Source organism: Oryctolagus cuniculus, chromosome 4, assembly GCF_964237555.1.
Source record: "Oryctolagus cuniculus chromosome 4, mOryCun1.1, whole genome shotgun sequence".
In the NCBI taxonomy this organism is placed as follows: Eukaryota; Metazoa; Chordata; class Mammalia; order Lagomorpha; family Leporidae; genus Oryctolagus; species Oryctolagus cuniculus.
In genome coordinates, this window is record NC_091435.1 from 8489923 (window position 1) to 8515604 (window position 25682).

Sequence of the window (25682 nt, forward strand, 5' to 3'; positions counted from 1 at the left end):
AGGTCCCAACCACAGAATCGGAGGACTGTCCGTGTGTTTCCTCATGCTCCGCATTAAAAGAATAAACATTCAACAACGCCCTCCCTGACTGGCCTTCACAAACTTAGCTGGGACGGCTACCGCCACAGAGTACGCATGGAAAACCCATGGTGTTGTTCTGGAAAATTTCTTACTTGCTGTATTCTCAATGTCTCATTTCTTGGCAATATTGTTCTAGAGGGTGAAAAATATGTAAGTACTTTTTTTTTTTTTTTGGACAGAGTGGACAGTGAGAGAGACACAGAGACAGAGAGAAAGGTCTTCCTTTTGCCATTGGTTCACCCTCTAATGGCCGTTGCGGCCGGCACACCGCGCTGATCCGAAGCCAGGAGCCAGGTGCTTCTCCTGGTCTCCCATGGGGTGCAGGGCCCGAGCACCTGGGCCATCCTCCACTGCACTCCCGGGCCATAGCAGAGAGCTAGCCTGGAAGAGGGGCAACCAGGACAGAATCCGGTGCCCTGACCGGGACTAGAACCTGGTGTGCCGGCGCCGCAGGTGGAGGATTAGCCTAGTGAGCCGCAGCGCTGGCCTGTAAGTACTTTCGAAGAGTCAATTTAGCAAGTAAGTTTCCCTTAGAATTCCTATCACTGATTTTCCTAGTAAACCAGATAACAGCCTCATAAAATACAGTCACCAGAATATAGAAGCTGACCAAGATGAAGGTGAAAATGGCCAACTACCCCTCCAAAAAAGCTATAAAACTTAAATATTCACAAAACTTATAAAAGCTACACAAAATAGCTGCTCTTACCTAGGCAGAGTGTCTGTGGATTAAATGATCTGGGGCTGGTGCCGTGGCTCACTAGGCTAATCCTCCACCTTGCGGCACCGGCACACCAGGTTCTAGTCCCAGTCGGGGTGCCAGATTCTGTCCCGGTTGCCCCTCTTCCAGGCCAGCTCTCTGCTGTGGCCAGGGAGGGCAGTGGAGGATGGCCCAAGTGCTTGGGCCCTGCACCCGCATGGGAGACCGGGAGAAGTACCTGGTTCCTGCCTTCGGATCAGCGTGGTATGCCGGCCGCAGCGGCCATTGGAGGATGAACCAATGGCAAAGGAAGACCTTTCTTTTTTTTTTTATTTTTTTTATTTTTATTTTTTTGACAGGCAGAGTGGACAGTGAGAGAGACAGACAGAGAGAAAGGTCTTCCTTTGCCGTTGGTTCACCCTCCAATGGCCGCCGCGGCCAGCGCGCTGCGGCCGGCGCACCACGCTGATCCGATGGCAGGAGCCAGGAGCCAGGTGCTTTTCCTGGTCTCCCATGGGGTGCAGGGCCCAAGCACTTGGGCCATCCTCCACTGCACTCCCTGGCCACAGCAGAGGGCTGGCCTGGAAGAGGGGCAACCGGGACAGAATCCGGCGCCCCGACCGGGACTAGAACCCGGTGTGCCGGCGCCGCTAGGCGGAGGATTAGCCTAGTGAGCCGCGGCGCCGGCCTGGAAGACCTTTCTCTCTGTCTCTCTCTCTCACTGTCCACTCTGCCTGTCCAAAAAGAAAAAAAAAAAAAAAAAAAAAAAAAAGATCTGTACTAAGTCAAGATTTGTTCTTGAGCACCACAGAACACACACACACACACACACCCCTATCTGTCCGGCTCTGTCAGGAAGAGCCCAGCCTTAACGTACTCAGGGTAACTGTCAGTTTTCAACATGTACCATGTAATTAATATAGTAAAATGAGCTCACCTTGAGGGTTTAGTTGATAAATTTTCAGTTTAAAATAATTTTAACTTATTATTAAATTTTTAAAAGTATTATCTGAAGAGTTAGCCACCATATATTTTTATTTTATTACAAGATATTTTAAAATCTGGGCAGTTATAATTGCGACAGAAAACCAGCTTCATACCAAAAATACACTTTCAATTACTTTATCAAGCAAATAAAAAGAATCTTCATTTATTTGCTATTTCCAGAAGCTAATGTACAGTAAAAATTTAACTTTGTGGGTGACAGAGATGTAATTAAGCATTCATACAAATGATATGTATTGAATGTTCAGAAACAAAAGTAAAAATAAATAGCAATGATAAAACTTTGGAAAAAATAATGCACATTTTAGTTGTGGAAAATATGTTTCTTAATTATATATACATAGTCATACTTAATAAAATTGCACAAAACATGGGACCAATAATGCATAATATTTTATAGCATGTAATACTATAATCCTAGGCAGCTGTTCCTTAACTCCAGGATATAAAACACGTAAGTCCGTAATAGAATAAAAGGTATGCAGTACTGTTTGAGAAAGACTGTCTTCCTCAACTCACATTAACCTGTAGTAATCCTACAAAAGGCTGTACAGGAAATTTCACAAAAAGAAATATTAAATAATTCTCATGCCCACTTCATGCTGACTAAACAGCCAAAAATGGGCTTCAAAGTAAACCTGGTGGTTATTTAATATTTTCAATTCTTTTTATATACTAAAGATCATTTTTTTGTTCTATAAAAACACTTCGTGTTTAATCATGATTAGCAATTTCAGCACAAGAAAAATCCTGGCAAAATGGAGTCAGTTCACACTTATTGTATTTTCCCGAATAAAATACTTCAGGAGGTAAGAATTTATAGAAAAGAAACACTTAATGCTCAATTTGCTTGTAACCAGAGTCTTATCAGGAGTGCTATTACATTATTTAAAAACCCCAGTTAAACTCCGTTATAAGAAAATCAAAGGTAGCATTTCCATTTGTACTATGGCACAGCCCTCAGTTCAGAGAAAAATACACTCTGGGGACCCAGAAAAAATTGCACGAAGCGTAGAGGCAACCTGAAAAGCTCTTGGTGAAAAACAATTAAGTACTCTAGGGCAATAAAAAAATATGTGCTGACTTAATTACAAATATTTACATTCAAAACAGAATCATGAGTTTAGCTACTCAGCCGCTCAAGACCAACAGTTCATAGTATTTCAGAAAGTAGGATGTGTCCACAGCGTATGTGACCACATTTAAATGCATAGAATACAGTCTGTTATCTATCGTATCTATAAAACAAAGCTGTTTAAATGTTCAAAGCTGTACAACCAAAAGAATTGAGCAAATACTTTTATTATCTCACATAAATTATACTTTTAAGTACTACTGATCTCACTCATTTGTTCAACCACTTGTCCTAAAATCTCATCGACCACATCAACATCGTAATTCACTTGCTGAAGATCAAGGTCAGGCACAATCATAGCCAGCAGCTGTCCTACATTAACGCGAAGAGATCGAAGTTTGAGGCTGCAAATATAAAGATTAAACTTATTAGGTAAGCATTACGATACAACCTATAGTCATGCAGAGCTTACAAATTAAAAGTGAAAACATTAAAATCAAATCTCTATAGAATCATAAGATTCAATGAAATGAAAAGCAAAAGTTCCCCCTAGAGAACTGGGGCTAACAACAATTCATTATATCCATTGGATGCTAGCCTAAACCCAAGTATAATGTTTCATAAAACCACTGGCTGTTTGGTTCCTATGAGACTTTTAATTTGTAGACTGATGAGAACATGGACTAACAAAACACATCAAATAGAAGACATTATTTACAATTTAAAACATTGTTATACTTGAAAAACATTAATGATGTGCTATTGAGAACACTGATCTAAAAACAAGGCAGCTGTTTGAATTTCAGCTTCCCTTTGAGAAAAATAAATTAAAACATACCCTGAAACATGTTCTATGAGATAATTTATGGTCTTATGAAGAAAAAAGGTTCCACGCTCAAAAAAGCTTATGGCTTCCATTTTCAGAAACACTGGTCAAAGGGCTGGTTCTGGCACAGTGGGTAAAGCTGCAGCCTGCCAACACTGGCATCCCATATGGGCTCCAATTTGTGTCCTGGCTGCTCCACTTCCAATCCAGCTCCTTGTTTAAGCACCTAGGAAAGTAGTGGAAAACAGCCCAAGTCCTTGGGCCCCTGCACCCACATGGGAGATCCAGATGAAGCTCTTGGCTTTGGCCTGGCCCAGGCCCAACTGTTGCAGGCATTTGGGGGAGTGAACCAGCGGGTGAAGATCTCTCTCTCCCTAACTCAGACTTTCAAATAAAAAATAGTAAATCTTTTAAAAAAAATAAGCAACACTTGACAAGACTTCTTTGTATTTCTTGGTCTCAAAGCTTACAAGCATGCTTTATTTCCAAGAACAGTTTTAATGAAATCCTATTAATACTTAAGCTAAGTGGGGCCGGCACTGTGGTGTAGGGGATTAAGCTGCCACCTGCAAGGCCCATATGAGCACCAGATCGAGTTCCCCACTGCTCCACTTCAATCCATCTCCCTGCTAACGCCCCTAGGAATGGAGTGGAAGATGATCCCAAGTGATTGGGCCCCGTCCAATGTGAGAGATCTGGATGGAGCTCCTGCCTACTGACTTCAGTCTGACCCAGCCCCAGCCATTGTGGTCATTTAGAGAGTGAACCAGCTGACTTTAGATCTCTCTATGTCTCTTCTTTCTCTTTCTCTCTCTCACTCTCACTCTTTCAAGTAAATAAAGCTTTAAAAATAAGGGGAAAAAAACTTACACTAAAAGGCTAATAATTAATGTCAACTGAGGATGGCAGATGGCATTTCTAAACAGTAGATTCTTATAGATCTCAAAATAACATCACTTAGCAGGTCAGAGCTGCACAACTTAATGACGATTTCTAAATGACAATGACAAACCAACACCATCACCAACATTGTCATCCTCTGCCTGTCCCACCATTTAGGGACGAGCATTTATTACAGCAGTTTATATGTTTGTTTCCCCTACTGGAATGCCTGAATTCAAGCCCCAGATCCATTCATTTACAAGTTCCTGCCAATATGCACTCCGAGGCAGCTGGAGATGGCTCAAGCAGTCGGTTCCTTGCTGCCCACCTGTCGAGACCAGGACTGAGTTTGAGGCTCCTGACTTCAGCCTGGCTGAGCCCGAGATGCTGTGGGCGTTTGGAAAGTAAATCAATAGGTGTCTCTGTCTCTCTGTTTTTCAAATAAGTAAAAAATAAAGAAACCAAAAGTAAAAACAAAATCAAACTAAAACTAGCCTCGAACCCATTATCCCATCTTGCTGAAATAGTAATCATTCATAGTCCTGCACTATGGCAATTTGTAGTAATTTTGATTTAAGGAGGGTATACAGCAAAATAAGAACAGAAACCATAAAGATATGGAGCCCAGTACAAAAGAAAAGGAAAAACCCACCCACCTGGAGAAGTGTGTTTCAAGTTCCTTTCTTCTACTTAAGACCAAATTCACCCCATTCTTTAAGATCTAGCTCAAACTTTCTAGACCTCATTGATAAAAAGCTTTGTTTCTTCTAAATCCCTGTGTTGTCAGGATTTGAAATACATGCATAGTTTTTCATAATATCCATTTTCTATTAATTTTTTAAAGCCCCCTCATATCTCTCTTGTGGAATGCTGGAGTCACAGTAGACAAGATGTTTTCCATAGAATAGTCTTTATCTGGGGCCAGTGCTGTGGCATAGCAGTTAAAGCTGCCACCTGCAGTGGGGCCGGTGCTGTGGCACAGCAGCTTAAAGCCCTGGCCTGAAGTGCCGGCATCCCATACGGGCACCGGTTTGAGTCCCGGCTGCTCCTCTTCCAGTCCCGCTCTCTGCTATGGCCTAGGAAAGCAGTAGAAGATGGCCCAAGTGTTTGGGTTCATGCATCCACCCAGAAGAAACTCCTGGATCCTGGCTTTGGATCAGCCCAGCTCTGGCCATTGCGGCCATCTGATGAGTGAACCAGTGGATGGAAGCTCCCCAACCCCCCACAGGAACTCTGCTTTTCAAATAAATAAATAAATCTTTTTTTTTTTTAATGGTCTTTATCTGATGTGTGCTAATAGATATAGCTCACCATAATAGCAAGCCTAGCAAAAAGCCTCAGGTAATATTACCTTTCCCCATCCGTGTAATTTACAGACTGGTCAATGTTACTTGAAGTTGAAACATCTGTTCCCATTGGTTGATTAGTAGATTTTAGCTGATTGATTTCAGTTTTGAGTTCTTCACACTGTGAACGAATTTGTGACTTTTCCATTTCCAGTAATTCAACCTGTCAAAAATTTATAAATTTTATAACAAATATTGTAAAATACTACCAAAGTACAAACTTAAGCTAAGAAATGGAGGGAGGGGCCAGCACCGTGGAGCACTAGGTTAATCCTCCGCCTGTGGCACCAGCATCCTGGTTCTAGTCCCAGTTGCTCCTCTTCCAGTCCAGCTCTGCTGTGGCCTGGGAAAGCAGCAGAGGATGGCCCAAGTGCCTGGGCCCCTGCACCTGCATGGGAGACCAGGAAGAGGCACGTGGCTCCTGGCTTCAGATTGGCGGAGCTCTGGCCGTTGCGGCCATTTGGGGAGTGAACCAACCGAAGCAAGACCTTTCTCTCTGTCTCTCTTTCACACTGTCTATAACTCTACCTGTCAAATAAATAAATAAAATCCTTAAAAAAAAGAAATGGAGGGAACCTGCTTGACAAAAATTACTGACTACTACATTAAATACACACAAACACACACACACTTTAGACTTCTACAAAAAAAGCTTCATGTTTGGTTTTACTTCTATCTCTTTTTATATTGAGAGAATCCAAAATATTAATTACCACTAGACCAGAAGTAACTGAAATCTACATTCTGAAAAAATACTAATGCCTAAACGATGTTGACATCACCGTGGTATTCATTTCTCACACAATATTAAGCTAGTACCGTGAGCTTATACTGATTTTTATGTACCTAAGCCAACACATTAAAATGAGCGTGAACGCGTATTATGTCAACAGTATCTCTACCTTAATGTGGTTTCCAAATCCTTTTCAGTATGCAAGCTCTTTTAAACGTCACATTAAAAACAATACCTGGGGGCTGGTGCTGTGGTACAGTGGGTTAACGCCCTGGCCTAAAGCGCTGGCATCTCATACGGGCGCTGGTTCGAGACCCGCTGCTCCACTTCCGATCCAGCTATCTGCTATGGCCTGGGAAAGCAGTAGAAGATGGCCCAAGTCCTTGGGCCCCTGCACCCGTGTGGGAGACCCAGAAGAAACTCCTGGCTCCTGGCTTCAGATCAGTGCAGTTCCGGCTGTTGCGGCCAACTGGGGAGTAAACCATGATGGAAGAAGACCTCTCTCTCTCTCTCTCTATTTCTCTCACTCCTCTCTCTCTCTCTCTCTCTCTCTCTCTATCTCCCTCTCCTCTCTCTGTGTAACTCTGACTTTCAAATAAATAAATGAATATTAAAAAAAAAAAAAAAACAATACCTGAAGTAGATTAAAAAGACGCTACCTGATTTTGAAGTGAGGGCATATACAGAAGCCACTGCTGGTCTCCTCTGCCTCTCTCCTTCCTCAGCAGAAGAATAGACTACATTTCCCAGGAGGCTAAATTCTGACAGTAACTTCCAGGAACCATACCCCATCTTTTTCCTGTAGCTTGGAACAGGGGCATGGCGAGCTATCTGAGATCACACAGCAGGTAGAAATGCAAAACCACAATGCAAGAGCCGGTGTCTCTGATGACAATGGAGTTGCTTCTTTATCGGGGGGTATTATGAGATGAGTATCCAAAGCTAATCCTAATACAGGGCACATCTATCAAATGCAGATACCACCATTTACCTGCAAAGTGCGTAACTGAGTGTCTCAGTGGAGAAGATACTGACTTTTGAAGAAATTGTTTATTGTACAGCAATGTCTTGTGCACCACAGGACAGTCACTGTAACTGTTCCAGCAATGCACATCCCCCAGAAGATCCAAAAATGCCCTGCCCCCAGGAGAGAACCAGTGGAACAACAGATGCTTGATAAACAGACTGAAAGTAATGCCATCTAGTGTTTGGTAATTCTTTAAAGGTGAAACGGTCCTCGACTCTGACAACTACACACTGAACGACGTAACTTACCTCGCTTTTAAACCGGTCTCTCTCAATACTGCACTTGTCCAGCTGTCTAAATACATCATCAAGTTGCACAGCCATCTCGTCCATTTCACTTTTATTCTCACTACTCGAACAGTGACTGCATTCAGCCTTGACATGTTGCAGAACACTACACTGCTTTTTCAGCCTTTCTATTTCTTCCAAGGCTTGCTGATAGTGAGACATCACGTCGTCTGGGCTTTCGGATTTGCCATTAATACTTTCAAGTAAAAATACAGCGTCTGTTTCAGTAGACTGATGGCAAGTTTCCTTCTTCACATATTTGTCATTCATTTCTAGGATCTTCTCTTGCAACACTTTGATCTGGTCAGTGAACATCTGACACTGTCTTTTATAATTTTCCTTCTCTTGGGTGACAAGAAGCAGCTCGTTTCTCAGTTCATGCAACTGGCAGCCAGCATCCTCTGCCGATGTAGCCAAAGCTTCCTGGGTCTCCTGTGCCTTAGCTTCGGCTTCTACACAGGAGGGGGCTACTGTCGTGTCATTTCTGACCCCTATCTCGTGTTCAACACTCTCCTCCTTCTTGACAACTAAACTTGGGACTTCGGTCTGGGTGGCTGCAGTAGTTCCCTGGTCGCATCTGGACGACGAGCTGCTGGTTGAACTGGTCGGCCCACAAAGCTCAGCACCACACACGAGCTCAACGTCCATCAGACTCTGCTCAGTGTGGCTCTGTTCTGACTTCACTTCGACATCATGGTCTACTGCGGGCTTGGGAGTGCTGTTTTCTTCTAAGATGATGACATCTTCATCATCATCATCAGCCTTAGGAGCTGAATTCTCAAATGCTTGATTACTCAATCTTCGATTCTTAACATTCAAAATTGAGGAGCGAATAGGAAGTCTCCGTTTCAAGCTGGAAAAAAATTGCATTTGAAATGTAAGCATATAAAAAGATGGACAAAACAGATGGCCTTGAAGTAATCAATCAAAATAAATGCATGATCATGACAGTTTTACAACTATCTTGAATTTCTAAGAAACATCCATGCCTTTTTATTTTAAGAGTACATTGTGGGGCCGGCGCTGTGGCATAGCACGTAAAGCCGCTGCCTGCAGTGCCAGCATCCCACATGGGCACTGGTTTGAGAACCAGCTGCTCCACTTCGGATCCAGCTCTGTGCTATGGCCAGGGAAAGCAGGGGAAAGCAGCAGAAGATGGCCAAAGATGTTGGACCCCTGTACCCACGTGGGAGACCCAGAAAAAGCTCCTGGCTCTTGGCTTCAGATAGGCTCAGCTCCAGCTGTTACAGCCACCTGGGGAGTGAACCAGCAGATTCAAGATATTTCTCTCTGCCTCTCTATAACTTTGCTTTTCAAATAAATAAATTAAAAAAAAAAAAAGAGTACATTGTACAATACAGACCACTAATTTAATTTTGAAAGTCAGTTACAGACAGACGTAGGGATAGAGACAGAGATCTTCCGGGGCTGGCGCTGTGACTCAGCGGGTTAACGTCCTGGCCCGAAGCACCGGCATCCCATATGGGCGCCGGTTTGAGACCCAGCTGCTCCACTTCTGATCCAGCTCTCTGCTATGGCCTGGGAAAGCAGCAGAACATGGCCCAAGTCCTTGGGCCCCTGCACCCACGTGGGAGACCCGGAAGAAGCTCCTAGCTCCTGGCTTCGGATCGGCACAGCTCCAGCCATTGCAGCCAATGGGAGAGTGAACTATCTTCCATTAAGACCTTCCATTAAGACCTCCCCCCCGCCAACACTCTCTGCCTCCCCTCTCTCTGTGTAACTCTGACTTTCAAATAAATAAATAAATCTAGGGGGGAAAAAAGAGAGAGAGAGAGAGAGAGAGAGAGAGAGAGATCTTCCATCCCCTGGTTTACTCCCCAGATGGCCAAAATGGCCAGTGTTGAGCCAGGAAGAAGCCAGGAGCCTCATCCTGGTCTCCCACATGCACGTGGGCCACCTTCCACTGCTCTTCCCAGACCATTAGCAGGGAGTGGGTCTGAAGTGGAGCAGCTGGGACATGAAACAGCATCCATATGGGATATGCCAGCATTGAAGGAAGTGTCATTACCCCATTTGCCACAGGACCAGCCCCTACTGTCTTTTACAATGAGGAAACACTCAACTACTGGATTTCTGTGAATTACTAGACCTGCATACTGGGTCCTGCCAATCATCACTTCATCTGATATCCTCCCAGCATTTCCATGTACACGTGCCCTAAAGAGAAGCCTCTTCCTCACACTCCTGATCAGGCTCAAGGAATGGCACTGCGATGTTCCGCTGCCTATCCTAATTCTGACCAATGCTGAGTGAGCAAGAGGAAGCCATAAAGCAAACGAGCACCCCCATCCTTTCACACTAAACAATGTTCTCTGAATTTAAAAAATCACCTCATTTCCTCACCCATGTGGCTTCCTGTAACATGTTCACCAATGGATTTGGAGAGACATTTCTATGTTTGCTATTTGGGACGTATTATGTTAGAGTTGGCAGAGCGCTGGAAGACTTCCCTCTTCTTGGGCTTACCATCATATATGGACCGGACACAGGGGACACAACAAATATAAACATCATTCCATGTGTACCTTCTGACTCCTGCACTTTTGCAGGCAATCTGTGGTCTTTCTCTCTGAAAGAAGAGAATCGTTTCCCCTTGTGTCCCATCATTATGATGTGCCTGGAAGTGGATCTGGGCCAAGACAGTGTGCTCTGTATTTAGTAGAAATGAAGTTTTTCATGTGTTCTACCCTCCCCCCACCGCCACCCCGTCTGAGTTCCCATTCTCCAACTCCCTTACTGTTGGTCTCCTGTTCAGATACTGTCTCTTCTCCTTTCTCCAACTGTCTGTCCTTTTGTTCTAAGAGACTTACTTATTGTACACCTGCCACACCACATCTCCAATAAAGTTCACACTTTTTTCTTTTACTTCCTTTGTTGTGCCACAACATTTTGCAAGGTCTCTTCCCTCGGGACCCCAGTGAGAGAGGGCAGAGCAGAGGGTGGATTTCTCACCACTGAGTATTCAAACAGTCTCATACTCTTTCTGATTTCAAAACAACAGCTCCTATCTACCTTCAGCAGCAAAAACAGCTTTCCAGGAAATGAATTTACCCTCTTCTGACAGAGAAAGAGAAGCGCCAGGTGGCAGAGTTTGCAGGTCTCAGGAAAACACCTAGGGGAACTATTGCTCTTCCTTTAGCTTCCTACTCACACTCTGCCCTCGCACCCTCAGCAGGACCCAACGCAGCCAAGTGAAGACTCTCAGGATCTGGGGAGTTCACAGTTTGTGTCTCCTCAGGTTTCCACCCTCCTCCAGCAGGCTTAGGTTTCAGCTCTCCTGGGCTGCTGGATCAGTACCTCCTGTTAATCTTCTCTGTCCCATTAAATTGGTCATTGCCCTATCACCTCTCTTACCAGGCTACTTTCAATTTATTGTAGCACTTTTACCATAGATTTAGGCTGACAGAAATTCTCTTCCTCTATTTTGACATCAGGTAATTTTTTAAAGATTTATTTGTTTATTTGAAAGGCAAAGTGAAAGAGACAGCAAGACATCTCCCATCTACTGGTTCACTCTCCAAATGCCCACAACAGCCGGGGCTGGCTAGGCTGAAGCCAGTAGCCAGAAACTCCATTTAGGTCTCCCACAAGGATGGCAGGAACCCAGGTACTTGCGCCATCACCTGGTGGCTCCCAGGCAAATTAGCAGGAAGCTAGATAGGAAGCATGGAGCAGTTGAGATTCACACCAGGCACTCAGACACGGGATGCAGGCATCCCAAGTAACTCTCACTACACCACAACATTCACCCTCAAATGTTCAAGTCTAAATCTTCTGTCAGTAAATTACACAACTCCCTTTATAAAGAAAAGTCATAATATTAAGTAAACTAAAAAAATGTCATGTAAATTCTTAGTTAAGTAGCAATTCACATCCCTAGAACAGGCTATTTTAGAAACAATTTGATTTCATCTAAATATGCATTAAGGGAGTTAGTTATTTCCATTCTTCCATGAGGTCAAAAGTCTCTCTGATAACTTAGTAAGGGCAATAAAACCTCTGAGAAATTCTATCTCAGGGACCTTTCAATGTTTTCTTTTCGATAACAAACCACTAGGTGTAGGAGCCTGGTGTGCTGGTTCCCAGAGAGCTTCCCAATTTTGTTCTCTCTCACTTGTGTCCATTCTACTAACTTTGTATGGGCCACCCAGGCCAGATGCAACTTCCAGAACTAAACTAAAGACCACTCATCTGGGGCCAGTGTTGCAGCACAGCAGGTTAAGCTGCCACCTGTGACACTGGCATCCTATATGGGTACCATTTGGGGAATGAAACAGCAAATGGAAGCTTTCTCTCTCTCTCTCTAACTCTACTTTCAAATCAAATATATCAATAAACAAAAAGACCACTCCTCCAGAAGCTACTCTTGACCATTCTAGTCAAGATGGCTACCTGTTCAATTAACGCACCACTTGGAACTTCCTTTCTCCCTTCCTGCTCATGGACTCATCCAAATGTAATAAATAGCTCCAGCAAGCCTGACCCGGTTACGCTAAGAACTCCTAGGTCACATCTGACATTACAGTGTTGTGTTATTCAATGTTTTATAGCTTCCTTTACTTAGATATGATCATCTTAAAATCAAAAATTTTCAAACTACATCTTAAGTTCAAAGAGATGACAATTTGATCAAACTTCACAATGAATTTAATTTTTCCTTAATTTAAATAGATGACAGAATGTGGTGGGAAAAGTTAAGACAATAAAAGTAAACTAGGCCGGCGCCGCGGCTCACTAGGCTAATCCTCCACCTAGAGGCGCCGGCACACCAGGTTCTAGTCCCGGTCAGGGCGCCGGATTCTTTTTTTTTTTTTTTTTTTTTAAGATTTATTCCTTTTTTTGAAAGTCAGAGTTACATGGGGGGGGGGGGGGGGGTCTTTCATCCGCTGGTTCATTCCCCAGATGGCTGCAATGGTCAAAGCCAAGAGCCAGGAGTTTCCTCCGGCTCTCCCACACAGATGCAGGGACCCAAAGACTTGGGCCATCCTCCATGCTTTCCCAGGCCAAAGCAGAGGTGGATCAGAAGTGGAGCAGCCAGGACTCGAACCAGCACCCATATGGGATGACAGCACTGCAAGTGGCGGCCTTACCTGCTACACCACAGTGCTGGCCCCCAAAGGGCGCCGGATTCTGTCCCGGTTGCACCTCTTCCAGGCCAGCTCTCTGCTGTGGCCAGGGAGTGCAGTGGAAGATGGCCCAAGTGCTTGGGCCCTGCACCCCATGGGAGACCAGGATAAGCACCTGGCTCCTGCCATTGGATCAGCACGGTGTGCCGGTCGCAGCGCGCTGGCCGCGGTGGCCATTGGAGGGTGAACCAACGGCAAAGGAAGACCTTTCTCTCTGTCTCTCTCACTGTCCACTCTGCCTGTCAAAAAATAAAAAAACAAAAAAGCAAACTAATTTCCTATGAAGACTTCTTATAGTTATATCAGTTACAATTTCTGAGAACTTCCTTATGGCCATGGAAGTATCAAGGAAAGGTGGTATTTAAAATTGCCCATATGGGAAAAACTGGAAGCATTCCCACTAAGATCTAGACCAGACAAGGATGCCTACCTTCACCACTGCTGTTCAATACAGTCCTGGAAGTTTTAGCCAAGGCCACTAGGCAAGAAAAAGAAATCAAAGGGATACAAATTGGAAAAGACAAAGTCATCTGCAGATGACATGATTCTATATATAGGGGAAGCAAAAGACTCTACTAAGAGACTGTTGGATCTCATAAAAGAGTTTGATAAAGTGGCAGGATATAAAAGTAATACACAAAAATCAATAGCCTTTGTACACACAGACAATATCATGGCTGAGAAAAAACTCCTAAGATCAATCCCATTCACAACAGCTACAAAAAATACCTAAGAATAAATTTAACCAAGGAGGGCACAGACCTCTATAGTGAAAATTACAAACATTAAAGAAAGAAATAGAAGAAGACACAAAAAAATGGAAAAATCTTCCATGTTCATGAACTGGAATAATTAATATCAACAAAATTTCCATACTACCAAAAGCAATTTACAGATTCAATGTGATCCCAATCAAAATAATGACATTCTTTTCAGATCTAAAAAAAAATGATGCTAAAATTCATATGGAAACACAAGAGATCCCAAACATGTAAAGCAAACTGATATAACAAAATACAAAGCTGGAGGCATCACAATACCTGATTTCAAGACATACTAACAGGCAGTTATCATCAAAACAGCCTGGTACCGGCAAAATAATAGACATATAGACCAATGGAACAGAACAGAAATTCCAGAAATCAACCCTTGCATCTACAACCAACTAATCTTTGACAAGAGAGCTAAAATCAATCCCCAGAGCAAGGACAGTCTCTTCAACAAATGGCGCTGGGAATCCTGGATCTCCACATGCAGAAGTGTGAAGCAAGACTCCTACCTTACACCTTACACAAAAATCTACTCGAAATGGATCAAGGACCTAAAGTTATGACCTAATACTGCCAAATTACTGGAGAACATTGGGGAAACTGCAAGACATTGGCATAGGCAAAGACTTTTTGGAAAAGACCCCAGAAGCACAGGCAATCAAAGCCAAAATTGACAAACAAGATCACATCAAGCTGAGAAGTTTCTGAGCTACAAAAGTTAAACACTCAGCAAAGTAAAGTGGCAACTGACAGAATGGAAGAAATTATTTGGAAACTATGCAACTGATAAAGGATTAATATCTAGAATCTATAGGGGCTGGTGCCGTGGCTCATTTGTTTGATCCTGCGCCGGCATCCCATATGGGCACCGGGTTCTAGTCCCAGTTGCTCCTCTTCCAGTCCATCTCTCTGCTGTGGCCCAGGAGGGCAGTGGAGGATGGTCCAAGTGCTTGGGGCCCTGCACCCACATGGGAGACCAGGAGGAAGCACCTGGCTCCTGGCTTCAGATCAGCACAGCGCCAGCCATAGCAGCCATTTGGGGAGTGAACCAACGGAAGGAAGACCTTTCTCCCTGTCTCTCTCTATATAACTCTACCTGTCAAATAAAAAAAAAAAATCCAGAATCTATAAAGAGCTCAAGAAACTCAGCAACAACAAAACAAATAATCCAGTTAAGAAATGGGCAACAGACTAGAACAGTCATTTTTCTTTTTTTTTTTTTAAGGGAAAGTGTTTATTGGGGGAAACCTGACAGACCAGAGAGAAGGGGTGAACAAGGAAAAAGAGAGAAAGAAGGAGAGCATAAAAGAGAGATCAAGAGACAAACAGAGAGAGAGAGAGAGATCAGGAGACAGAGATAAAGAGAGAGCCATGAATTCAGGAATAGGTCCTTTTAAAACTTTGCGGGGGGGGGAGGGAGGGGGCGCCAGGGAAGTAGGAGCAGCGATTCCCATTAAGATGGGGGTGGGGTTGACACCAGTGGTTGGGCCACGTGGCCAGCTAGCTTCCAGCAATGGCGGTGGGGGCTAGAGCCTAGGACGGTGTCAGGGTATAGATCATGCCATAGATAAGTGCGCCATTTTACTAACATTCCTCCCTTTTGTTTTTTATAAAGCAGGAGTTGTATGGGATTACATTAGTCCCAAAAGTCCAAGAGGGATAGAGGGACGATGATCTGTCTTTAGAGCTACTTCCTGCTGACATGGATGACAAGGTACTCTGGTAGCATGGGTCGATGTCTCAAGCCGCTGTCTCCTGGGCGGGGAACTGAGTATATCCCTGTAGCAACATTTGATTGACCACTTGGTTGCTGAAGGCCTAGGTTTAGAACAATCATTTTTCAAAAGAGGATTCAAATCACCAACAGACACATGAAAAAATGTTCAGGATCACTAGCCATCAGGGAAATGCGTATCAAAACCACAATGAGGTTTCACTTCACCCAAATCGAAATGGTTCTCACAGAGAAATCAACAAACAATAAGTGCTGGCAAGGATGTGGGGAAAAGAGTCCCCTAATCCAATGCTGGTGGGAATGTAAACTGGTGCAGCCATTGTGGAAGACAGTGTGGAGATACCGCAGAAATCTGAATATGGACCTACCATGTGACCCAGCAATCCCACTCCTGGGAATTTGTCAAAACAAGATGAAGTCAGCATATGAAAGAATGATCTACAATCCCATGCTTCCTGCCACTCAGTTCACAAGAGCCAAGATAGGAAATCAATCCAGATGTCCATGAACTGGTGACTGGATAAAGAATTTACGTTTAGTATACACTATGGAATATGGCTCAGCAGTTAAAAAAAAAGAAAAAAGAAACCCTGTCTTTTGCAACAAAATGGCTGCAACTGGAAATCATTATATTTAGTGAAATGAGCCAGTCCCAAAAAGACAAATACCGCATGTTCTCTCTGATCTGTTGTAACTAACAGAATATGAAAAAGGTAATGGATAAGAGTGACTTTGACATTTTGAGATCTGATGATTGTTTACAGCCCCTGTCTCAACTGCCGAGGAACAGTGCTTTTTCTCTTCATACTCTCTGTTGAACTCTACTTAGTGTAAGGTTATTCTTATGGGTATAAAGTAAACTGAAAATGGATCTTTGCAAAAACAGGAGTGGAAATAGGAGAGGGAGAAGAAAGAAGGGTGGGAGCAAGGGTGGTAGGGAGGGTAGGGTAGGAAGTGTCACTATGGTAGGAAGTATCACTGTTCCTGAATCTGTATAAATGAAATACATGAAATGTGTATACCTTAAATAAAATAAAAAATAAAAGAAATAAAATTGCCCATATGGAAAAATATATCTGAGCCACTGACCTGTTGCTCTCAGGTTCAGACAGGGGTGAAACACGATGATTATTTATAAGCCTTGTTGTGTAAGAATTTGTCGCTTCTGAAAGATGCCCCCTTGGAACACTTTCCTTTGCAGGAGAAAAGCTTCGACTTGAAATTGGTGCTGTCCGAAACAACAGTTCAGTATTGATCTGCTGTGAGTGGGGATGGGAGGAAGAAAACATTTTAAAGGAATTATTTTATTGTGACATGCGCAAAAGCACAAGGTATAATCTCCCCTTCCCTTTTCCCAGAGGCATCAAGAACTCTCCTAAACATGTCGATTCTTTGTGTTATACCAGGGATTCAATCAGAGCAAGAGCCAAACCCAGCCTGCAAGTGAGCTACATTAGTTTTACATTTTAAACAGCATGAACAAAATAAAAGTAAAGAATATGCAGGGGCAGGTGCTGTGCTGTGGCCAGTTAAACTGCTGCTTGTAGTACTGGCATCCCATACAGGAGCCGGTTCGAGTCTCAATGCTCCACTTCTGGATCGGAAGTGGGGCAGCTGGTGCCCTTATGGGATGCCGGCACTGCAGGCATTGGCTTAACCCACTAAGCCAGCGCTCTGGCATTGCAGGTAAAGCCATCACCTGTAGTGCCAGCATCCCATATGGGTGCTGCTTTGAGACCCAGCTGCCCACTTCTATTCCAGCTCATGCTATGGCCTGGGAAGCAGTAGAAGATGGCCCAAGTGCTCAGGCCCCTGCAACTGTGTGGGAGACCTGCAAGAAGCTCTTGGCTATTGGCTTCAGATCAGTGCAGCTCTGGCCTTTGCGGCCATCTGGGGGAGTGGATCAGCAGATGGAAGATCTCTCTCTCCTCTCTCTTTCTCTCTCTCTCTCTCTCTCTCTGAGATGCCAGCGCCACAGGCAGAGGATTAACCTACTGCACCACAGCGCCAGCCCCAGCCAAAGCTTTTGACCACCACTGGGTACTAAGAAATGGGAAAGTGAGGCGAGGAGTCCAAGGGAAAGAAAAACTGTGGCTGGCATCCATGTTATTCCATAAACATGGCACCAACATGTTCTTCTGACTTCTTCCTTAACTGCCTAACTAATAGACTCTTAAAAGACCGTGTGCCGGCCGGCACCGCAGCTCACTAGGCTAATCCTCCACCTTGCGGCACTGGCACACCGGGTTCTAGTCCCGGTCAGGGCACTGGATTCTGTCCCGGTTGCCCCTCTTCCAGGCCAGCTCTCTGCTGTGGCCAGGGAGTGCAGTGGAGGATGGCCCAAATGCTTGGGCCCTGCACCCCATGGGAGACCAGGATAAGTACCTGGCTCCTGTCATCGGATCAGCGCGGTGTGCCGGCTGCAGCGGCCATTGGAGGGTGAACCAACGGCAAAGGAAGACCTTTCTCTCTGTCTCTCTCACTGTCCACTCTGCCTGTCAAAAAATAAAAATAAAGAAATAAATAAATAAATAAAAAAGACCGTGTGCCTCTCCTCAGAAGCTGTTCAACTAAACGGCACAACTGCACAGTCGAATGCGGCTGCTGGATTCAGGATATTGGGACTGGAAAGGAGAGCAGGGAAAGAGGAGAACGTGAGCTTGAGCTGCAGTACGTAAGTCCTAGCTCTACAACTCAGCTTTGTCTAAAGTGAGAACCACCGAATGGAAAACACATCTACAAACTGTAAGGCTTCATTACCCGAGAGATCACTTCCGGTTGTCTGATTCTGAATTTTTCTTTGTTGCTTTAAAAGAAAGATAAAACACAAACATATTTACAACTTATCTCATTATTATTTCTCAAACCCATTTTCCAATGACATCCCTGCCATCTCACTACCACATTACTTAGACATTCTTACTGAAGTATGCTTAAATTTCATTAGAATTGGTGGCCAGCTCCTCTACAAGGGAATAGTTAGCCACCTTTTATTTCAATTGACATCCTCAGACTGACCTAAAGCTTTCCATCCCCAAAGCCATGGATCACAGACATCTGAACTGGAATGTCACATGGGTTTCTGTACTTCTAATACTGCTGCTGGATTTAATCGAGGAACAGTGCCCTGCCAATAAAGCCACAGAAATGTCCTTCATGAGCATGGCCTTCCCATACCATGTCAGCACGTTCTCCCAGCTGACTACCATTACCCAGCCCATCTTCCCAATGTTTCCACTCTTCCCATTCATATATTCGGTTCAGTGAAGCGGACGGAAGGCACTGTTTTCTGTACATCCTATCCTGCTTATCCTTCCGGGGCTGTGACAGAAGGAGCATCTTCATGAAGCTCCTGGTCCGTTTGCCCCGTTCAGAAGCACTCTCTCGCTAGGAGCCTCCTGACGTTACTTGATGTATCTTCTATGTGTTCATCTACATCGAACTGTTAGCACACTCATCACGCCTTCTCTGCGAAGACCATCAGCTTGCAAGGGGACTATTCACTTAGGATTCACTCCCCTGGGCATGGCTCAACAGAAACCTGCTCTTACGCAGAGTACCGCACAGAGAGGTCAGCACAGCAGTAAACAGCAGCTGTCCACAGTACAAACTTGATATTCTGCACTCCACAGTGTCACTCTAGCTTTGTCTTGGGAGAGACATTAACTAGGGCTGTAGACTTGTCACTTTTCAGGACTTGGGCATTCTTCACCATCACACATGAACATGATACTCACTTCTTTTTGTAGGTTTTTTCGTAAGTGGGATGTACCAAATCCTCATCTTCAGGTTCTTCTGGAACGTCACAATTTCTAGTCAGAAAAATCACATGGCAATAACACGTCACCAGCGCCTATTCAAATGTCTTAAATAGTACATTCTGCCTTTCCAAAAAGGGTACTACCAACTATATGGTACCTGAACTGTGGGTCAGGGTTATTGGAGCAATACCATTTTTCTGGAAGTTGATCAATCCCATCTGGTAATTTTCGCCACTTTAGACAGGAATCACATTGAACCCATGTCTGATCAGGACTTTTCCTAACCAAAAAAAAAAAAAAAAATTCAAGCATGAAAATTTGGATTCTTAAGTATTTCATTAAATTTTCCATATTGTTTCTACCAAAAAATGCCTGATATTTAACTGATTTCACGAAAATTCTATGACATAACTATGTTTGTTGTAAAGTAATTCATAATTTTAAAAATAACTATTTTGGGAACCAGCACTGTGGCACAGTGGGTAAAGCCTGCCTGAAGTGCCAGCATCCCATTTGGGCACTGGTTCAAGTCCTGGCTTCTCCACTTTCCATCCAACTCTCTGCTATGGCCTGGGAAAGCAGTGGAGGACGGCCCAAGACCTTGAGCCCCTGAACCAGCATGGGAGACTCAGAGGAAGCTCCTGGCTCCTGACTACAGATGGGCACAGCTCTGGACATTGAGGCCACCTGGGTAGTAAACCAGCAGATGGAAGGCCCCCCTCTCTCTCTCTCTCTCTCTGCCTCTCCATAACTTTGCCTTTCAAATAAATAAAAATAAATCTAAAAAAAAAAAAAAAAAAAACTTTGGATATCTTCTAGAGATTAAAGTTTGTAGGCCAATTTGAGCAAAGTGATTTAAATATCTCACTTAACAGCATACTGTTAAATTTTATTTATGATAATAAAAAGTTAAAAATGTTTCCAAATGCATTGGCTTGAAATTTATATTAAGTTACCAACTGCAATGTCAAATGTACAATACACTTTATTATAGCACATAACAACCCCTCAGAACAAGTTGAAAACATTACACTTAAGAAATTAAAAAAATTAAAATAAATAAAAATTTTTAAAAAGAACTTAATTATATTAGTTTTAGATTTGATTATTTTACCTTATTCTTGCTCTGTTTAAATGTATTTTCACTTATTTGAAAGGCAGAAACAGAAACAAAAATCCTTCATCCACTGCTTCACTCCCCTAATTCCTCCAACAGCAGGGCTAGGCCTGGCCAGGGCAAGAATCTGTGACGTCACACCTGGTGTCCAACATGGGTTGCAAGGACTCGAGTACTTGAGCCATCACCTACTACTTCCTAAGGTACACATCAGCTGGAATGGAAAAGCTGGAATGGAAGCTGGAGTGCACAGCTGAGCCAAACTCGAACTCGGGTACTCCAATATGGGACGTGGATGTCAAAGAAGCGGCTTACTCAACACCTACCCCAATACCTTTTAAATCTGGTTATAAAAAATTTAAAAATCTGGTTTTACACACTTACTTACATTTATGTAAAACTTCAAAACAATTCTGAAATTGATAAAGTCAACCCCTTATTTCAGATTATGACAACTAATTTTTTAAATCCTAGCAGAAACTTACAGCTTTATATAGGGATACTTGTAAAAACACAAACACACAGTAAGAAGTGGGCAGCATAGTCACTGATTGGGACTCGACATACCATACTAGATTGCAAAAGATGGAGTCCTGCTGGGTCTCTCCCCAAATGGACACAATGGCCAGAGCTGTGCCAACCTCCACTGCTTTCCCACCATCTCCCCTTCCTTTTTTTTTTTTTTTTAATATTTATTTATTTATTTATTTATTTACTTGAAAGTCAGAGCTACACAGAGAGAGGAGAGGGAGAGGGAGAGGGAGAGGGAGAGGGAGAGGGAGAGGGAGAGGGAGAGGGGGAGGGGGAGAGAGAGAGAGAGAGAGAGAGAGAGAGAGAGAGAGAGAGAGAGAGGTCTTCCATCCACTGGTTCACTCCCCAATTGGCTGCAACACCTGGAGCTATGCGGATCCCGAGCCAGGAGCCAAGGTCTTCTTCCATGTCTCCCACATGGGTGCAGGGCCATCTTCTACTGCTTTCCCAGGCCACAGCAGAGAGCTGAATCAGTAGAGGAGCAGCCGGGACTCGAATTGATACCCATATGGGATGCTGGCTCTGCAGGTGGCGGCTTTACCTGCTATGCCACAGCGCTGGCCCCCATCTCCACCTCTAATCTAGCTTCCTTCTAATACACATCCCAGGATGCATCAAGTGTTTGAGCCTCTGCCACCCATGTGGGAGCCTAGACGGAGTTCTTGGCTCCTGGTTTCATCCTGGTGCAGTCCCGGCTATTGTAGGCATTTGAAGCGTGAACCAGTGGACGGAAGATTTCTCTCTCTTTCTGTCACCCTACGTTAAAAATAAACTAGCTTAAAACAAAAGAATGGATAGGATAAGCACTGTGTGTGTGACAGTAGTTAAGGTGCAGACATCCCATATCCAAGTGTTGGTTCACAAGTTAGCTGCTCTGTTTCCACTGAGTTCCCTGTTAATCCATCTGGGAAAGTAGTGGATGATGGCCCAAGTACTTGGATTCCTGTCATCAACATGGGAGACCCAGATGGAATTTCTGCCACGTAGCTTTAGCGTGACACAGTTCCAGCTGTTGTGGACATGTGGGGAGCACACCAGCAGACGGAAGATCTCTTTCTCTATCATTTTGCCTTTCAAATAAATAAATCTTTTTTAAAAAATGCAGTGAAACATTTATGCACTGAACTTCCTCCTTTCTTGTTTTTCATTATCTGTCTTGGATACTTTCCGTATAAGTACACATGGATTTGCTCACTCATTCATTTACAGGATGTCAGTGTACTACATGTGTCACTAAGTATTTGCCCAGCATCAGACTGCTTAATTCTCACAAGTCTAGGTGTTAAGTGTCTCTAATATTCCAACTTTATCATGAGAAAATGGAAGCTTACAGGAAGCCAAGTAGAAGGCTCAATGTCATAGCTACTTAATCAGCAGAGCAAGAATTCAAACTGAAGTTTGGCTTTAGACTGTGATTCTAATAATTACACTCAGTGTTTTTCAAATTATGAGACATAATCCATTAGTGGGCTGTAATATTAACTTTATGGGTCAAGATTAGCGGTTTTCAAATGAAAGGGTATCAACATGTATCAGACAAATGGGTAAATACTGTTTCATGAATGTGTACAGGTACTCATGTGTATTTCCATTCATCTGTCTTGTGCTGTGCTGACTAATGTTGCAGAATGTCTTACTGTGAAAAGTTAGAATTCTAAGTTTGTTCAATATTGTACAAATGCCACATCTTGGTATCAGTGAGTTGGGTTTTTTTTTTTAATACACTTACTGTATATCTTCAACTGGCAAATTTAGAGGATACTCTGCATTTTTCTTCACTTTCATTTCATTCCAGTAATCATTCAGTTTTTCTCCCAGTGCTGCTATTGTAAGCCTTAAAGAAGCAAATTATAAAATCAATTCAAGTATGATACAAAGTAAAATCCATTCAAACAAAAGGGAAAACATAAACAATCTAGAAATAACCACGTGGACACTGTAATGAAAAGAATCATCAGCTTGTGAACAGATTATTTCAAGGAATGCCAATTATCTACAAGGACCGTTCTGTGCTGGGTGGTGTTAAGAAACCACGTTATAGAGCAATTACAGGGAGAACCAGCAGCCTTCTACATTTCAACACCAAAACCAATAAGCTTACAACCTTCAAATCAAATTACAGCTCAAACTTCTGGGGTATAGAAGTAAACACAGTATCAACAGGTATGCTTCAAACAGATACACTGTCCCACAATTAAGACATTGACCACTTCTTTTTCTTTTTTTTTTTGGACAGGCAGAGTGACAAAAATAAAATTAAAAAAACTTCTATTTTTTAAATTTTTTTGACAGGCAGAGTGGACAGTGAGAGAGACAGAGAGAAAGGTCTTCCTTTTGCCATTGGTTCACCCTCCAATGGCCGCCGCGGCCAGCACGCTGCAGCCGGTGCATCACACTGATCCGAAGCCAGGAGCCAGGTGCTTCTCCTGGTCTCCCATGGGGTGCAGGGCCCAAGCACTTGGGCCATCCTCCACTGCACTCTCTGGCCACAGCAGAGAGCTGGCCTGGAAGAGGGGCAACCAGGACAGAATCCGGCGCCCTGACCGGGACTAGAACCCGGTGTACTGGCGCTGCAGGCAGAGGATTAGCCCATTGAGCCACGGCGCCAGCTGACAGAAATTTTCTATCTGCTAGATCACTCCTTAAATGGCCCAAAAAACTAGGACTGGGTCAGGCCAAAGTCAAAGGCCCAGAGCTTCATGTTTGTTTCTCATGTGGGTGCTCAGGTCCAAGCAACTGGGCCATTATCTGCTGCCATCCCAAGGTGCCACAGAAGGAAGCTAGATCAGAAGCGGAGCAGCAGAGACTCAGACCAGCACTTACATGTGATGCTAGTGTAGCTAACCCATGCACCACAATGCCAGCCAAGACTTCCACTCTCTGGGGTGAGCATTTGGTTCAGTGGTTAGGATGTCACTTGGGACAACGGCATCCCATATTGGAACGCCTAGGTTCAAGCTCTGGCTCTGCTTCCAATCTGGCTTCCTGCTAATGCATATCCGAGGAGGCTCAAGTACTGGGGCCTCTGCCATCACGTAGAAGACCTACATTGCATTCTGGGCCACTGGCTTTGGCCTGGCCCAGCCGGGATGTATGTATCTGGAGAGTGAACCAGCAGATGGAAGCTCTCTCTGTCTTTCAAGTGAAGTAAAAATGAAACCATGTGCATAGAATACAAGATTCAGGCAGTATAACCTCTGCATTTAAAATAAAGCTTTCAAAAAGCAAGATTTTCACATTTTATACTCTGGCAGATTACTATTAGACATGACTATTGTAATTTATCTCTACTTTTCCTACTGTATACTTTTTATTTTTAAATTGTTATTTGGGAGGTATAAAGACACAGAGCAACAGCCACAATGGGGGAGGGAACACACTGATTAACTGATTGAGCCAACAGCCAGGGCTAGACTGAGGTCAAAGCCAGGAGCTGGGAACTCAAGCCAATTCAGTGGAGCCATCACCACTGCCACCCAGGGTCTGCATTGCATTTGCAAGAAACTGGAGCTAGAAGCCAGAATAGTATCAAATCAAGTACTCTGATATGTGACACAGGCATCTTAACCAGTGCCTTAACCTTGAGGTCAAACTCCTACCCTCCTCCTGCTTACTGTAGTTTTCTTCCCCAGGAATACCCACTATCATATCATATATAAATGTCCAAATGAGAACAAATCTTCCCTCCTAAATTTTCTTTCCCTTCATATCACTTTTTGCTTCACTGCATCTCTTTTCTCAAACCTCTGTCCTTAATGAAGGAGAACATACACACTGCTCTTGAGACCACGCCCGCAAGCAGGAACTGCAAGGTCAAGGGTGTGCACTGACGTTCAGCCTTACTCAACAATCTAATATAGTTCCCAAAAATGTGCAACAATTTCTGCACCAACCTGCGATGTGAAAGCGTGCCAACCGCATTATCTTGCCAACATTTGCCATGCCCTTTCCATGTGGATTTTTCCATTTTCGCCCATCATGATCAAAATTTTTACAGCCTGCCTTAAAAACTCACTTAGTTTTTCCTTTTCAGTTTTCATTTAGGATGAAAAGACATCTCAGGTTGATTTTTACCCCACAGGCAGGAATTTAGGTCCATTTTACTCACATATACTCAACTGATTTAGCATTTTTGAAAGGATGATCATTTTCATACTACTACTGTAACCTTTGAGATAATCAGGTAACTTTATGTATAAAAAATTAATGATATGGGGGCCAAGGTTGTGGCAAAGGGGTTAAGCCATTGCTTGTGATGCCACCATCCCATGAGGGCATCAGTTAATATCCTGGCTGCTTCACCTCTGAACTAGCTCCCTGCTAATGTGCTTGGGACAGCAGCCGAAGATGGCCCCAATACTTGGGCTCCCCCAAGAAATGTGGGAGACCTGGAAGAAATCCAGGATTTGGTTTGGCCCAGCCTTGGTGGGTTGCAGCCATCTGGGGATCGAACCAGCAGACAGGAAGAACTGTCTTTTGCTCTTTCTATAACTCCGCCTTTCAAACAAATAAAATAAATCTTAAAAAACAAATCGTATATATTAAAAGCATGAACTGGGGACAGCACTGTGGTTCAGCAAATTAAGCAGCAGCTTCCAATACACCAGCAACCCTTATTGGAGTGTGATTCAAGCCCCAGCTGTTCCATTATCTGATCCA

At 43.7% G+C, this 25682-nt stretch overlaps 1 protein-coding gene across 9 annotated transcripts in view; it reads right to left on the minus strand.

The window, feature by feature from the left end:
* The window catches only part of MORC3 (MORC family CW-type zinc finger 3), a 69277-nt gene that overhangs the window by 11634 nt on the left and 31961 nt on the right, over positions 1-25682 (minus strand). For 5 of the 9 annotated variants that reach the window (XM_070071849.1, XM_070071845.1, XM_070071844.1 and 2 more), the window contains 7 exons: positions 22753-22857; positions 19533-19655; positions 19352-19426; positions 18375-18420; positions 16704-16873; positions 7924-8815; positions 5921-6078 (listed from right to left, as the gene is read on the minus strand). In XM_070071849.1, the coding sequence (XP_069927950.1) occupies positions 5921-6078; positions 7924-8815; positions 16704-16873; positions 18375-18420; positions 19352-19426; positions 19533-19655; positions 22753-22857 (1569 nt within the window). Of the gene's footprint in view, positions 1-1798; positions 3266-5920; positions 6079-7923; positions 8816-16703; positions 16874-18374; positions 18421-19351; positions 19427-19532; positions 19656-22752; positions 22858-25682 lie in introns of those variants that run through there. The other 4 variants (XM_051833593.2, XM_017350787.3, XM_008274858.4 and 1 more) reach the window with 3 other exon arrangements.